A 17,555-nucleotide genomic window follows, 5' to 3' on the forward strand; every position below is an offset into this window, starting at 1 on the left:
CATCCTTTATATTCCCCGTGACCTCCCTGGTGCTCCTCACCCATGGGCTCATTTCTGACTAGGAGGCTTTAGTGGATCCTATTTACAACAGGAAAACTCAGTCAATAAATGTTCATTAAGTGTCTGCTATGTGCCAGGCATTGTGCTAATTTTTGTGGAGGAAAGAGACAAAGTGGAAGCCATTAATTATTTTGTCTTAAGACGAATTAATGGAAGAGCCAGAATTAGAGTTGTTTTCTAATCCTCTGAGCCCAGCTGCTGCCTTGATCTCAAAAGCAACTGGACATTGTGAGGCCTTTTAAAGCAGAGATACAGTAAAAACCTAGCCAATAAAGCTGTTTTCACCAATTCTTGGCATTTAATGTGGCCTATGGAAGGGGAATATTGTTTGATCTTTGGGATTGCATGAATTACGGGCACTGTTGTCCAAGGAGAAGCTTGTGATCAATACTCTTATCAAGACAGAAACTGCTCCCTTCCAGAGAAAAGCAGAAACTACTTAAAAGAAAAGGTTTGCGGGAAAGGGGTTTTATTACTATGGGCTTATAATTCCTGTCCAGTTATTTAATTAAAATTGTAAGCAGGGTCCAAGGAGACCAGCCAGATCCACAGGAAGGCTTTTGGTTTCTGATATATTATCTGTCTGAGAAATCAGGAATTGCTGAAGCCAGATCTTCTTTGCTCTCCAGGGCATTTGTCCTCTGGACCTCTGGCTCCAGGGTTACCAGCCTTTGGGTTCCTTTGGTTTGGACCGTTTGAAGGGAGTTAGTATTGCCTTTGTTCCATTCTCTTCAGACTGATATTAGGGGAGAGTGAATGATTGTTTGAGTGAGCCGGCAGAGGACTCATGCCACTGTTCTGGAATTGTTACCAGTTCTGCCTCATCCTCTACCTTCAGGTTTGTTAGCTAGTCTGAAATACTGTCCAGTCTCTGGAAGGAAGACAGTATCGCACTTTTGCCATAAACAGTCAATAAGGCGAGTTACAATGCTAATGTATGCGCCTCTTTTTTTTTTTTTTAAAGGAACAGAAATTCTGGGCAAATCAGTTCGAATAATATTCTCCACATTGGGAGTCTGCATATTTTATGCAATTGGCTACATGTTCCTGCCGTTGATTGCCTACTTCATTCGAGAATGGAGGATGCTACTGCTGGCCCTAACTTTGCCAGGCTTGCTGTGCATTCCCCTGTGGTGGTGAGTATGACCTCATTCATAGAGAAACAGCTATTGTAGCTGATTGAATTTGGCCCATAAAGCTAATATGTTCTGTAGTTGGGTCCTAAAAAGAGAAGAGAAGGAAGCAATTTGGTTACTTCCTAATCAAAGCTTCTAAGAACAGGAAACCCACTGGTTTTTCAAGTTTCTTGAAAGAGATTATTTCTCAGTCCCACAAAAAATAATTCAACAAATTAGTGTATGAGCCTATGCTTGGAGCTAGAGTCACAAAAGAAGGAGAAAGCACCTGCCTGTACAAATTTTGAGTCTGTTCAGGGAGAAAATAATACTTGGCATACAATATTAAGTGCTAAATTTTATAATTAAAACTCTTTCAGTGCTAAATATGTGAAGCCTTCTGAAAAGTGAGATCATGGAAAGCTGAGAGTAATCAGAGAAGACTTCTTGGAAGATGTGGGTCTTAGTCTGGGCCCTAAAGGACAGATAGAGTTTAGATGTCCTGAAGGAGGATATCTAAGAACAAAATTAACGCAAAAGCATAGACATAGGAATAGGGTATGATGTGTGGAGAGTCCAGTGAGAAGACCAACCTAACTAAAGGAGAAGGCACCTACAGTGGGGAAATCATATCGGATAGGTAGGCAGTGAACTTGGTTGTATGTGGTAGAAATGAGGGAACCGATTTAATGATCTTGGTCTTCTGAGGTTTTTGGAAAGATCAGCCTGTCCGCAGTATACAGGAAGGCTGTTGAACCTGGACTAGGGTGATGTCTATGGGAGAGTGAGAGATGTTCAAGAAATATAACTAAATTTCCCATCCAGGTTCAAAAGAAAGGTGACTGCACCACAAAACCATTCCTGCCACATATCTTGCTACAGTTAACCTGACTGACACACACACAGCCTCAAAAAAAAAACATTCCCCGTCTTCTTCCATTGCCCACCAGGTGGCACCATTGCCTTCATGTTGCACTGGTACGAGTCACCAGTCAGGTGGCGTGGTGATTTCTGGAGTAGTCCCATTAGATTTACCCACACCAAAAATAAAAATAAAGAGTAGGGGAGGGGGCCAGTCACCCAACAGCCTTTGTGCTGAGGTTTTTACCGTGGCCCAGGCTGCCTCCGGGAACTCAGAATCTTCACTCATGCTTATCTCTCCGAATACGGGTGTCAGGCTTGTGCCTAGCCTCGCCGGCCAGGGCCCTAGTGTCCCAGCCTGTTTTCCTGGCAGCACCCTGGCAGTGCTCACCTGCTAACTGTCATGCATGTCTGTACGACTTGCTGCTGCAGGGTCATTCCTGAATCGCCCCGATGGCTCCTGTCTCAGGGAAGGCTGGAAGAGGCAGAGGTCATCATCCAGAAGGCCGCAAAGCTCAACAGGATCGTTGGGCCATCGGTGGTGTTTGACCCTGCGGAGGTGAGTGCTGAGGGGTGTGACAGAGCAGCCTGAGACCATCCATCTCTAGGTGTGTTACATGCCACAGAAGAGCACTCTGTCCTTAGCAGTGGGAGCAGGGTGTGTGAGACAAAGCAGCCTCTGATGGCAGTGGACAGCAGTTTCTTGATATTCAGGGTAAAGTAAGGCTTTGCTGGAAGGACCAGAGATCAAACTTTGGTCTGTATTTGATACTACCTGTTGAAGAAGCAGGTGCTGTTCGAGCACAAATTCTTATTCTAGCCTTTCACTCGAAAAGAAAAGTGGTAAAATGTTTATTTTATGCAGAGTTAGGTCAAGGGAGAAGGAGCCCCCTTGTCAAATTTCCATCCTTAGGGAATGATTTTATTTTTTTTCTCAAAGCAGGAAGAAGAGTTCCCTGGAAAACAGTCATTGATTATTAGATTATTGAAAGTAACCCTTTACTGGCAACAAATATTAGGTATTTAACATTAGCAATTTGCATATTTTTTATCTTTTTGAATTTCTTACTGCTTCAAAATAGGTAATTGAGGCAGTGGATAGAAAGCTGGACTTGGAGTCATTAAGACTTGAGTTCAGATTAGTCCTGTGATCCAGGCAAGTCATTTACTGCCTTGAAGTTTCAGTTTCCTCATCTGTAAAATGGAGGTAATCATAGCACTTACTTCATAGGGTTGTTGTGTGGACCAGATGAAAGATTCTATGTAAACCCCGCTCCTAACTCTCCGGGCTTTCTCTTTCATGCCCCCTCAACCCCTACTTCCCTCACCTCCCCCCATTTTCAGCTTTATTGTCTTCTTGCATCTTCAATACTAACTGCTTGTTGACTTAAAAAGTGCCTTAAAAAACAAAGTGATACGTAAATGGAGGTATTATTTCAGGGCTTGTCAGTGACATAATTTTTAAGCATATAAGCAAAAAAAAACCTAATAAATTTGGAATTTGAGTTTGTGGGTTAGAAGACTCTCCTTGTTGCTTATAGGTATCACCTCATAGGCATAAGTGGATAGTTTGTTATATGTGTCTAAATCCTGAAATCTGTGACTGCTAGAACCTGTTCCTTCCCAGATCCTTGTTGAATTCTGTTTACCTTCTTCTCCCTTCTCTCTACCTTTTTCTGGCCCAAAACTGTAGCAGGCCTGTGCTGTCCCTTGGTCCTACCATCAACCAGAAAAGGCCAGGAATATTTGGTGCTAAACTATGGCCTGGCTGCACCTTTGGCAGGCTCCCAGAAGCATGGATTTGGGAAACTATGAATACAGAATAGGTCCTGGGAATTCTTCGGTGAAACAGTAATCTTCGTGCTCTAGCGTCAGTGCCAGCAACAGAGATGTGAAGGATGCCATGGATAGATATTCTCCTCTTTACCACATTCAGAATCCAGGACTGCTGTAATTCTTAAAAGGGACCATAAGAAGAAAAGCCCTCCATTTCAGGCAGGACTTCTGACAACTTCCATAAACTCAGAAGATCATAGATTTAATGCTAGAAGGGACATTAGAAGATGACCTAGGATTTCAGAGCACTAAAGTGCTTCTACCTAGCCACCAGTCTTCTCCAAACAGTTCCCAGAACTCTGTTTCCTATCCCCCACCCCCTTTTACAATACACTATGTCTTCCCCCTTTCCTTTGCTCCCTGGAGAGGGCCCACAACTAAATACTTCCTGACTCTTTAGCCTAGATATCCTGGCGCTGCACTAGGAGGGAGGCTTGGAAACACTCACTGATAGCCCCTGATAAATGGAAGAGGAAGGAAGCACAGTCATAGAAATATGTTCAAGCAGGGTTCACTTTGGGTGAACCAGAATGTTTGGAGAAAAATTGAGACTACTATTTATCCCTCTCCAATAGAAGACTGCTTTGAGGAAAAGAGGCTATTTCAGTGATTCCCATTAAGTCACAAACTGACCTTTTATTGAACTGCTAACTTAGGGAAAAATCCACCACTCAAAGCCCAGTTTACTTAAGAAGAAACATCAGAATGTTTGGACTTGAGCTTGATTAATGGCTAAGCCTTCACCAAGTTTGACAGGAAGTAACTCTGGGTGAAGCTTGGGTCAGTTCTCCAGTTTTTCTTTCCAAACTCTCTTTTTCCCTAGGACCAGTTCTGTAAACATACAGTGTGAGAACAAATAACAGAAATGCTTCCAAGCAAACGGACTGGTTGGGTTCACTTCAAACATTTATTGAGCATCTACCATATGCAAGGCCTCGGCTAGATGCTAATAAGGAAAATGGCTTGTTTTGTGTTGTTCATCCTTTATTTTTGAAGAGGACCAGTGACATCACAGAGTGATGGCTTGACTTGGTTGTGAATTGGATTTAAGTGAGGCAGAGCTGGGCACTCTTCTCCAGAGGCATCAAAATCCAGTGGCAAGACAAATATTCAGATGACTGTGGATGGCCTGGGGTGCAATGAGTGACCTTGGCCTTTCTAAATTAAGGCCTTTCCTATGTCTCAGTTTGTCTGAGACAACACCCATTCAGTGATTAAGGGCTAGGTAAGAATTGAGACCAAAAAATGGCCTAATTAGCCATTACTAAAATATCTATCTGGAAGTTTCTGTCCAGAACAGAAAACAATTGCTATTTACACTCCTTTTAAGCCATCAAAACCTAAAGGCTTGGGCTGGGGGCTATTATTGGTCATTCAATGAAAACCAGATTTGGGTTTAAAGGTGAAGGTGAAAAAAAGAAGAGAGTGTAAAAGATGGCTTAAAGTTTAACATCAAAAAAAAAAAAGATAACCAACTAACTAAGATCTTGTTAGCTGCTCCCATCACATCCTGGCAAATAGAGTGAGAAGAAATGGAAGCAGTATCAAATTTTTATATTCTTGGGCTCAAAGATTCCTGTAGACTGCAACTGCAGCCATGACATTCAAAGATGCTTACTCTTTGGAAGGAAAGCTTTGGAAAATCAGGACAACATACCGAACAGCTGAGACATCACTTTGCCAACAAAGGTCTGTACGGTCAAAGGTGTGATTCTTCCAGTAGCAACGTACGGTTGTGCGTGTTGAACTCTAAGGAAAACTGAGCACCACAGAATTAACGCTTTCAGATTGTGGTGCTGGAGAAGATTTTTTAGAGTTCCTTGGACAGCAGGGAGATTAAATCAGTCAGTACTGAAATTTATTCAGACTGTTTGCTGGAAGGTCAAATATTGAAGCTGAAGCTTGAATACCTTGGCAACATAATAAGAAGACAAGAGTCATTGGAAAAGACCCTGATGTTGGGAAAGATTGTAGGCAAACGGAGAAGAGAATGGCAGAGGATGAGATGGATAGATGGTATCGTGGAAACAACAAACATAAACTTGGACAGACTTCAGAGATAGTGGAGGATAGAAAGGCCTGGTGTGCTACGGTCCATGGGGTCACAAACTGTTGGAGAAGACTGAACAACTACAAGTAGTTCCTTTTGAAACACAATAGGCTTTTTTAAAGCCTGTTTTTTCAGAACTATATTTCAACAAAACATAAATGAAAACTGTACAGGGCAAAAAGTAAATCATTCCAGCTTTGGGGAGAAAAAAATAAGAAATAATTTTTAATGGCTTATTTAGATCAGACACAGAGTAGTGGCCAGACCTGCCCAAAGATTGCAGTCACTGATGCAGATGTCTTATGGCCCTCATCTAACAAATAATGACCTCAAATGTCCCTTATAGCTCTCATAGCCTGAGGACTTAAAGATGATATGACTCTGTTTAGCCTGCACTGTGAATCCTTTCAAGGCAGTCAAGGAAATGAGCTATCAGTTTGTGTTCTTGTTCTGGCTTCATGCCAAACAGGGAATTATTCAGTTCAACCCACTTTTAAGTATTGTTGTTGAGTTGTTTCAATCCTTTCAACCTCTTCGTGACCCCATTTGGGGTTTTCTTGACAGAGATACTGGAGAGGTTTGCCATTTCCTTCTCCAGCTCATTTTACAGATGAGGAACTGATGCAAACAGGGCTAAGTGACTTGCCCAGGGTCACACAACTAGTAAGTGTCTGAAGCCAAATTTGAACTCAGGTTTTCATGACTTCAGGCCTGGCACTGCATCACCTAGCCTAAGGCAAATCATTGTTCTAACACTAAGCATTCAGTAAGAGCCCTTGCCTCATAGATCTTGTAGTGTAGTTTGGCAGGAAAACATACAGCAAAGAAAATAAACACAATAAAAATAATACATAAAAACATCAAGTGTAAACTAAATGGTGGCTAAGGCTGGCGGAGGGGTCACTACTAAAGGGATCAGAGAAAGCCTCATTTGGTTTTAAAAAATAGGTAGGAATTCAATCAAGGAAGGGGAATGAGGAGGAGAGAGGAAAGAGAGGGAAGAGGCCATTCCAGGCATAGTACTTAAGCAAAGGCACAGGAAAGCTCAGGGATTGTATGGGGGGTAATGAACACGCCCAGTCTAATTACAACATAGAGTACATCAAGGGGAGTAATGCAACATAAATTAGAAATCAAGGTGGCAGCATATTATGAATGGCCTTAAATTCTAAGCTAAGGAATAACTGGCTATCTTAGCATTGTGGTGCAACTTCATAAAAATTGCAGGTAGGAAACTTGCCTCCAGTTTTGCTGCTGCTAAGGTCTAGGAAGCTCTTCAGAAGACTGGAATCCTCAAGGGAAAAAAGCCTTGTGTTATAAAAAGAATTTGACACCCTGTCCTTTGAAGTCAAGCTTGTCTGCTGGTTGAAATCTCTTCCCTCATTACCCTGTCTTTCCTACAGTTGCAAGACCTGAATTCCCAGACACAGCAGTCCCATAGTATTTTGGACCTAATTCGAACCCAGAACATCCGGATTGTCACCGTCATGTCTATAATTCTGTGGTAAGTATGGTCTCCTCAGTACTACCAGAACAGCACTAGTGTCTGGATTATCACACTTTGAAATCTTGATTACTTAGAAACAAAAAAGCAGATGGGGATCAAACCAGTAATGTAAATTTGAAGAAAAAACATCAGGTGACAATATGAAACGTTAAAGATGCGACAACATTGTGTAAAGCCTGTCAAACATAGCTATACCACCGAGAATTTGGATGCTATGCTAGTTGGTGTATATACGATTCAGTATTGGTTGATATTACTTCATTGTCTATGGTACCTTTTAATAAAATGTAGCTTCCCTGATTATTTCTTTTAACCAGGTCTATTTTTGCTTTTGCTTTGTCTGATATCATGATTGCTATCTCTGCCTTTTTTATTTCAAATGAAGCATAGTAAATACTGCTCCACTCTCTTAATTTAACTCTGTGTGTGTCTTTCTGTTTAAAGTATATTTCTTGTAAACTATGTATATTGTTAGATTCTGGTTTCTAATCCATTCTGCTGTCTGTTTTTTGTATAAGTTCATCTCATTCACATTCACAGTTATGATTACTGTATATTTTCCTCCATCCTATTCTATTCTATTTATTTTTCTCTTTTTTTTTACCTTCTCCCCTCCTCAAAAAGAATGTTTTGCTTCTGACTGCTGCCACTTTATCACCCCTTGTCTTTTTCTTATTCTATTCCCTTCTTACTTCCCTTTTGGGTAAGATGAATTTCTGTATCCAGTTGTATGTGTATCTATATATTCTTCCCCTCTTCTACCAGTTCATATGAGAGTAAGATTCAAGTGTTGCCCACTACCCTCCCCATGTTCCTCTCCATTTTGTAAACTTTTCCTTGCATGCCTCTTTTATGAGATAATTTTCACCATTCTTCCTCTCTCTTCAGTGTTCTCCCACTGCATCCCTCTATTTCATCTTTCTGTTCTCCTTTTGAGATTATCCAACATAATAGACTCTAAGTAGACTCCTTCTAACTGCCCTAATGATGATAAAGTTCTTAGGAGTCACAAGTATGATCCTCCTATATAGAAATATAAACAGTTTAACCCATTATTACTTCCTATAAGTTCTCATTCATGTTTTCCTTGAGTCTTGTGTTTAAATGTCAGATTTTCTATTCAGCTCTGGCCTTTTCATCAGTAACACTTGAAAGTCCTCTATTTTATTAAATATCCATTTTTTCCCTTGTAGTCAGTCTTAGTGGGTACATTATTCTTGGTTGTAATCCTAGCCCCTTTGCCTTCCAGGATATCATTCCAAGACTTCTGTTCCTTTAATATGGTAGTTGCTAAATCTTATATAAACTTGACTGTGGCTCTACAATTTTACAGTTCTTTCTGGCTGCTTTCAGAACTTTCTTCTTTACCTGACAGCTCTGGATTTTGGTTATAATATCTCTGGAAATTTTCATTTTAGGATTTCTTTCAGGAAGTAACTTGTGAATTTGTTCAGTTTCTACTTTGCCCTCTGGTTCTAAGATATCCATACAGTTTTTCTTTATAATTTCTTGAAATGTGATGTCTAGACTCTTATTTTTATCATAGCTTTCAGGTAGTTCAGCAATTCTTAAATTATCTCCTCTCGGTCAATTTTCCAGGTCAGTTGTTTTTCCTATATTTAACATTTTCTTCTATTTTTTCAGTCTTTTAACTTTGTTTTATTGTTTCTTGTTGTCTCATGAATTCCTTAATTTCCACCTCACCAATTCTAACTTTTAAGTAGTAGTTTTCTTCAGTGAGCATTGTATCTCTTTTTCCATTTGACCAATTTTAATTTTTAAATAGTTATTTTCCTCAATATTTTTGTGCCTCTTACCAAGCTGTTGATTATCTTTTCATAATTTGCTTGCATCTCTCATTCCTTTCCCCAGTTTTTCTCTATCACTCTTATTTGATTTTTAAAATCATTTTTTCTCTTTTTTATCATCTCTTTCTTTAGCCTTTTCTAGGAATTCCTGTTGGGCTTCTTCCAATCTGCCTTTTTTTTCCTTTGAGGCTTTGCCTGTTAGTGTTTTCAGGTCATTGTCTTCTGAGTTCGAGTCTAAAGTTTCCCTGTCAACCATAGTAACTTTTTATGGTTAGGTTCTTTTTTTGTTGTTGTTTGCTCATTTTTCAGTCTTCTTCTTAACTTTGGAGTTTATGTTGTGTTGGGTTGTGTTCACCTTGGGCCAAGGGTTGGGAATCGGGGATAGCTGAAGTGATTGGGCAGAGCTTCTGTCTTTTATATTCTTTTGCTTCTTTTGCAACTAGGCCTGAAGGCCTTTAAGTTTTCAGTGCTTTCAGTGTGGTATGATGCAGGAAGAGGTCTGGTGACTGCCTTCTGGTCCTTATACAGGTAGGGTTCCTGCTCCCTTACTCCACCCTGGAATTGTGACCCAGAAATAGATAATGGGTGGCAAAGCTGCCATTCCTGCTCCCAATGTTAGTGCAGGGCTTCCCTGGGATATCTTTCTGAATAAATAGTCAGTCTCTTTACCATGCATAGGTGTTGGGCTACTCCCCACCACTCCTGCCACTGACACAGCCAGTTGCTGCCACCACCATTGGTGTCACTTCTGCTGCACCATGCTCCTGGCCAGCCCCCACTCCAGTATCCACTAACCTCATCTTCTGACTTCCTAAACTACCCTGGACTGGAAAAATGACTCATTTTGACTTTTAATTGGCTTTCTTGCCCAGAATTTGGTTTGGCTTGGTTTTTTTTTTTTGGTTGTTATGGAGGACAAGTGTTAAGAGAGCTTGGCAAAAATGTGGGATTCACTTCAACATCTTGACTCCCAAATATGTCTCTCCACAAAGCTCTTCAATATTTATAGTGGGAGACAAAAATAGTAAAGGTAGAAATGATTCCCCCTAAGAACCAGAAGTGAATAAATATAAACAAAGTAAAGGGTTACCCCAAATCCTGAGGCAGGCACAGAACCAAATTCCTCTTAGTTTACAGATTCCAAAATAGGATTCTGCCTCAACTTCACATAGATAGTGGCGATGAGAGTACAGATGAAGTCCTGCAGAGAAAACAATATCCCTTTTTTCCTGGTCTTCTTCACTTCAGAAAGTAGTGGATGTGGAGGTGCCATATCCTGTGCATTGTGAGGCTGGTAATCACATATCAGGAAACAGTGACTTTTTCAGAAGATGGTGGCAAGATGGGCTCTCCTCTCTGAGATGGCCAAGAAAGGACTATCTGGAGGCAGGGGAGTGAATTGGACTGCTTCCTTAAGTCTATTCTAGTTGGAGACTAAAACCAAGTTCCTGAGGACAAGTTTTATCAGCTTTTCTAAATCATTCTCTATAGTATGCAGGGCCATCGACACAGAAGTTATTAACAGAAATTGTTAAATAATAGTCATGATAAGGATGAACCTTATTTCCAGGTCCCTATTAAATATGTTGTTGTTCACTTGTGTCTAATGTTTCATGACCCTATTTGGGAATTTCTTGGCAAAGATTTTACAGATTTTTTTTTTACATTTTACAGATGAGGAAACTGAGGCAGACAAGGTTAAGTGACTTCCCAGGTCACACAATTAATAAGTGTCTAAGGCTAGATTTTAACCCAGGAAGATGAGTCTTCTTGGGTCCAGGCCTGGCACTTTATCCACTGTGCCACTTAGTTGCCCCTTATTATATATCCTTTCTTATATATAGGATAACATGTTTGGAAGTGGTGAGGTAATGGGGGAAGAAAGATCCTCACTCAACCACATGGTCTTCATTTTTATTGACAAAATTCCTTATGACAAGACAAAGGGACTGTAGCAACCAAATAATCTTCAGTACCTTAGGTAAGAATGGGGAAATGCTGTTGAAGACTTTCAAGCAAATTCTATATACCCAAAGTGGGAAAAAGTCACCATAGTGATGGACTATCCCCTGCCTCTACGGGAAGTATAGCGGCTAGATGCTGGACTTGGAGTCAAGAAGATAGGTATAAATCCTGCCTCAGAAAGAGGCAGACACTGAATCAAAGTATGTATGCTTTGTGGAGCTACTCATAAGAGGAAATCCAGGTGTGTCACGTTAGGGATTGGGAGGCTCTGTGAGTCATTCGTTTCTGAGGAATAGCACAGGCTTCTTTAATGTCAGCATCCCATACAAGATACAGCAAGGATCCCAGCCACCCTGGGAACTTCCAGGCTACAATGAATCACTCAGTGGTTCCCTACACTTCTTTTTTCACTGAGATTTCTAGGTACCAAAGAATACTTTTAAAAATACATATGTAGGGATTTCAACATGCAAAACAACCCAAAAAGTCCTGCCCAGGATACAGTTAGCCTCAGATCATGCCTGACATACCCTGACTCAGCACAGCCTCACTTCTAGACCCTAAGCGCTGATCACTTGTTGCCATAAACTAAACACCTGTGTGCAGGGCTCAGCCTGCGAATGGGATGAGTGATCTGGAGCCAATGAATATTTCTGTTCAGTTAACCTTGAGGTCTGCAGTCCAGCAGGTCCCCTGAGACTTGGTGTGGATGAGAGTACATGTGTGAGAGTGGGGCTGAGGGTGTTCCCTTCATCTGTGTCATAGTCTCCTACACAGAATATCACTATTCAGAGGCCATGATTTAATTAAAATAAAATTTAAAATTAACCTCTCAGTAAAATTCTCCATCTGAATGGCAAGTTTCTCAGTTACTTGTGATCTCTGCATGGAAAAAAAATGTGTAAAAGGTTGGCGATTGAGAGGGGCCACAGAAGAAATATTAAACATGGGTTGGAGTTGAAATCAGAATGAGTATGTATAAGAGAGGTCTGAAGGTGGGGTGGAGGGGGAGAGTGACAGTGAGCAGTTGCTGCTCCAATTTTTTGGAGGCTTTAATTCTAGTGAAGGCAAATCATTCTGCTAGCAATAACTGCCATTTATATAGTTCTTCAAGGTTTTGAGTGTTTAACATAGAGTCTCTTATTTGTTCTTCAGTCCATGAACATTTACTAAGCACCTACTGTGTTCCAAGCACTATACTAAGCATAGGATACAAAGAAAGTCAAAATACTTTCTGTGTTCTCAAGGAGCTCACAGTCTGAAGGGGAAAAGGAGAGGACAACATTTAGAAACAAGCTGTATGTAGGATAAAAGGGAAATCTTCAGCAGAAGGAAAGTACGGAAACTAAGAGAGATCAGAAAAGGCTTCCTGGAGGTGAGATTTTGTTGGGACTTGAAGGCAGCCAGGAGGCAGAGATGAGGAGGGAGAGCATTCCAAGCCTGGGAACAAAGGAGGGAGGGTCTTGTATGTGGCACAATAGCGAGGCCAGTCACTGGATCAGAGAGTAGAGAATAGGGTTGTGAGTTGGGGAGAGATGTAAGAATTCAGAAAAGGAAAAGCTCTGCCCATAGAGAGCTGACTTTTGTCTGTTGTCTCATCAGTTTTTTCTTGGTGGCTGCAGTCCCATACCTTTTTATTCTTTCATCTGACCTAGTTCCATAACTAACTCACTACGTGACCTGGATCACTTCTTTTCTCATCTGTGAAGTAGAAGGGTTGGAGTAGATGAATTCTAAGGTCACTTCCAGTTCTGACCTTCCATGATTCTAACGTTAACCACTTGTCAATTGTCATTCCATTCATTACATCTAATATTTCTTCCTTCATAGTACTTAATTATTCTCCGGGATGTTTTTGCTCCTATAAATTGTTTAACATTCATTATAAAAGTGCCCTTTGGGGCAGAGGATCTAGGGCCACCCCCTCCTCCATGTGTCTAGTTTGTGTGAGATGAATGGCAAAGTGCTTTTGTGTATTATATGGGGGAAGGAGGGATGTAGACAATGAGACACATTGGAAATTATTCCTTTTCTTTTATGAGCATTAGCAATACTTCATTTCTGTACTAAATCATCTAAAGGTGATGTGAAGCTGCAGTGGTCACTATTCCTAGCTAGACGAAGTTTGTCTGTAGCCTCCTCCCCAGTTTACTCAGTTTTCTTTTAAGAGCGACAATAGATCAGTGGATTGCAATCCTCTATCCTCTACGTTTGCTTCTTGCAATAATCAAATCATAAAAGATTCCCTTCCATGAGAATCACAGGCTGGCCACAGATGTTAAATGGGATGAGAAACGGTCTTTCTAGCTTTGCTTTTCCCTTAACTCTCATGATTTCTTAACAGGATGACCATATCAGTGGGCTACTTTGGACTTTCACTTGACACTCCAAACTTACATGGGGATAACTACGTGAACTGCTTCCTCTCTGCCATGATTGAGGTCCCTGCGTACATCTTTGCTTGGCTCCTCTTACAGTACCTGCCCCGGCGGTATTCCATGTCGGCTGCCCTTTTCCTGGGTGGCAGTGTTCTTCTCTTCATACAACTAGTGCCCCCAGGTGAGGGCCTTCTGGGTCATGCTTTATGTTTGCTCTCTATACCCTTGTAGATGAATGGCTAGTATAGGAAATAAATTCAAGTGTCAGTTCCTTCTAGTTAATCTAGCATTACTGGCTGAGGACCATGGATATGCAGTTCTCTATAAGACTGGGATATTATTTTAAACCAGGATTCAGAAGCCCGTTTAATTTTGTCCCAGCCCTGAATGGCTGAGAAATATTGTCGGACACTTTGGCATTGTTTTCTCTCCAGAAGAGGAAAGAGAGCTATTCCCGTTCCATTTTCCCCCCATGAGCCCTACGCTTAATGAGCCCAAACATTGTTAAAAAACCCTTTTTTCTTACAGACATTGACACTCTCTTGATTGTGGCCAACACATCTGACTCTTGGGTGAGAAATATATCTTGATAGAGAGAAAGGAAAGCTTGCAAAGTAGGAATTATTTGCTACTGTCCTTATAACCATACTGATAGCACAGGCAGGAACCAAATGTCCCATATCATCATATTTCCATCCTGTCCTATATCGAACTGCAATATCATTTCCCAGTGTTAAGGGAACCACAGCAACATAGGAATTGAGGACAAAACCTGATACCAGGTCTCCCTGAATGAGTAGCCATTCTTAGTCCCATATTTTTGGGACAGAGCCCTTTACTCAGGCCAAACTCTAGCCATAGTTCACCCAAAGTGACAGAAGTTATGATGAGCAGAAATAGCTCAAAAGAAAAATATTACTCAACTGCTGACAGGCTCCAGTGCCACCAAAATCTACCAAATATCTGCCAACAGATCACTTATACTAGGGAATGTGTTATGCTACATACAAGTGCTGATGTGAGGAGGCATCCTTAAAGAACTTCAAGAGATGCTAATTCTGAGGTGGCACTGGCATGTCACTGTTGGATTATCTTCATTTCTCTATTAAACTAATTAAGTATCCTAAGGATGGATCCAAAGAAATCTGCCTTGGGAAGTACAAAGTGAATGAAGAATGAAGAAAATGAGCACCTATCCGGGGAGCATCCTCCCCCAGCAACTAAAAATGCATCAAAATAAATTCCAGTGGCTGCAGCACAGGGTCCAGTGGCCATACTTTAGAAGCAAATTCACAATGGGAATGTTTGGAAACCAGGTTCAATAACTATCAAATACAGGTCATTATAGAGTCAAATATAATGACCATTAGGTTATTTTCGAGCCAAAAAATTGATTCTTAAAAGAACCTCTGCAGTATTCTTTCCATATATAGACTGAGGTTCTCAGTTTCGGGGTGACACTGTTCTGATGGTGTTCAGCACATGCTGACCGTGTGCACTGGAGTTTCTAGGTCTGAGCTAGAATCAGGACCTTGAGCACAACTCTCCCTTTACACTAGAAGTTATATAAACTGACAAAAAAATGGAGAAGTCTTCACTGTATAAGGGAAAAATCTTCAGGCAAGGACAAGTTGATCAGCACTTTGGAAATGATCAGAGTGATGTGGCAGGCAGAGTACTTGCTCCAAACCTCACTGAAGGGTGGTCTCCCTGCCCCTGCTTTGTCTCCCCAGACTTATACCTGTTGTCGAATGGCTTGGTGATGATCGGAAAGTTTGGGATCACCTGTGCTTTTGCCATGGTGTACGTGTACACAGCTGAGCTCTATCCCACAGTGGTCAGGAACATGGGTGTGGGAGCCAGTTCCATGGCATCACGACTGGGCAGCATCTTGTCTCCCTACTTTGTTTACCTCGGTGAGTCACTGTGGATGGTGTGTAGCCTGAACAAAAGGGATATACCATTCATATTCCTAAGCTAACGTCGCAGAATTTAGGCAAGATTTAATAAACTGGTTTGGCTTTGGCTGACAAGCATAGTCCTTGGTTTCTCTATGAAGTTACTCTATGAAAAGCTAAGTACAAGGAAATCTGAGGTGGCCACTTAAATTCTGTTTATAGGTAAAAGATGATCTCCAAGGACCCTTCCAGCTCTGCCAATTTATGATTCTACCACATGGTGTCTCTGGGTGATTAAAAAGCTTTACTCATAGGTTAGTGGTTAAAAAGGTATGTGTGCTGATTATGAAAATAATACTTACTTTTCTTTCTTTTTTTAATAGTTTTTTCCCCAATTACATGTCAAGATAATTTTTAGCATTCATTTTTACAAGATTTTGAGTTCCAAATTTTTCTCCTTCCCTCCCCTCTTTGTAAAATGGTAGGCAATTTGATATAGGGTATACATGTGCTATCGTGTAATACATATTTCCATATTAGTCATAGTTGTGAAAGAAGAAACAGGTCAAAAAGAAGAAAACCATGAAAAAAAATAAAGTGAAAAAAAGTATGCTTCGAACTGCATTCGGAGTCCATCAGTTCTTTATCTGGATGTGGATAGCATTTTCCATCATGAATCGTTTGTAGTCCATTGTGTCGCTGAGAAAAGCTGAGTTATTCATAGTTGATCATCACACAGTGTTGGTGATGCTGTGTGCAATGTTTTCATGGTTCTGCTCATTTCACTTTGCATCAATTCATATAAGTCTTTCCAGATTTTTCTGAAATCTATCTGTTCATCATTTCTTATTGCACAATAGTATTCCATTATATTCATATACCATAGCTTATTCAGCCATTCCCCAACTGATGGTCATCCCCTCAATTTCAATATTTTGCCATCATGAAAAGGGCTGATATTTTTGCACAAAAGGAGGTCCTTTTCCCTTTTCCCTCTTTGGGATACAGACCTAGTAGTGGTATTGCTGGATCAAAGGATATACAGTCTGGTTGCCCTTTGGACATAGTTCCAAATTGCTATCCAGAATGGCTGGATCAGTTCACAATCCATCAACAGTGTATCAGTGTCCCATTTTCACAAATCTTCAACATTTATCATTTTCATTTTTTGACATATTAGCCAATCTGCTGGGTATAAGGTGGTACCTCAGAGCTGCTTTAATTTGCATTTCTCTGATCAAAAGTGATTTAGAACACTTCTTCATGTGCCTGTACATAGCTTTGATTTCATCATCTGAAAACTGCCTATTCATATCTTTTGACCATTTATCAACTGGGGAATGGCTTATATTCTTACAAATTTTACCTAGTTCTCCATATAGTTGAGAAATGAGACTTTTATCAGAGAGACTTGATGTAAAGAGGAACTTACTTTTCAAATAAGAAAACAAGGGCTATAAAAGCTCACATGGGGTTATTTATTATTTATTATTTTTTATTTTTGCCTTAGCTACTTCCACCTGCATTTCTCCCATAGAAGTATTCATTTGAGATCCTGAGAATGAAGGAGCTATATAAAGATGCAAGTATTTATTAGGTTCATAGAGCTAGTAAATATCCAAGCCAGAACTGGGATTCCTCTCTCCTGACTTCAAATTCAGTGCTTTTACCACTTGGCCACTTTTCTTAATTTGATGATCTTATTGTGGCCATTGTTTGCTCTAGAGTAGAGAAATATTACTTACCAGCCAGGGATACATACCCAGCTGTGATCCTTGCTGGACCTAGAATATTCTGTCCTTGAGCATTTGCAGTCCTTTGTGCACAAGCTATGTAGCTCCAACAAGTGGAAACTCACCTCCTTTTAGCATAAAGGCACATAGACAGGCTGGGGCCTATCTGTTGGACTAGTCTAGTCAGGTTATTTCTGACAATGAGCTTATGCAATGGTTGTCTTGGAAGTATGACACTGGGAAACATGCAGAAACAACACCAAGTGTTTTGGCCCTCAATAGCATCCTTGATTAGCTGCAGTCAGTCCAAGAGGCTACTGTCCTCAGCTCGTTGGCTGGTGAGT

General features: G+C 40.7%; 1 protein-coding gene across 3 annotated transcripts in view; it reads left to right on the plus strand.

The window, feature by feature from the left end:
- LOC140518139 (organic cation/carnitine transporter 2-like) overlaps nt 1-17,555 on the plus strand; it is a 52,594-nt gene that overhangs the window by 32,309 nt on the left and 2,730 nt on the right. The window contains exons 4-9 of one of the 3 annotated variants that reach the window (XR_011971835.1): nt 1,025-1,196; nt 2,469-2,595; nt 7,326-7,426; nt 13,547-13,761; nt 15,314-15,496; nt 15,701-15,808. Coding sequence is in view for 1 of the 3 variants with exons in the window: in XM_072629996.1 (XP_072486097.1) it covers nt 1,025-1,196; nt 2,469-2,595; nt 7,326-7,426; nt 13,547-13,761; nt 15,314-15,496 (798 nt within the window). In the remaining 2 variants the exon portion in view is untranslated. The remainder of the gene's footprint in view (nt 1-1,024; nt 1,197-2,468; nt 2,596-7,325; nt 7,427-13,546; nt 13,762-15,313; nt 15,497-15,700; nt 15,809-17,555) is intronic. The other 2 variants (XR_011971836.1, XM_072629996.1) reach the window with 2 other exon arrangements.

The sequence above is a fragment of the Notamacropus eugenii genome, chromosome 1 (genome assembly GCF_028372415.1).
Source record: "Notamacropus eugenii isolate mMacEug1 chromosome 1, mMacEug1.pri_v2, whole genome shotgun sequence".
NCBI lineage: Eukaryota > Metazoa > Chordata > Mammalia > Diprotodontia > Macropodidae > Notamacropus > Notamacropus eugenii.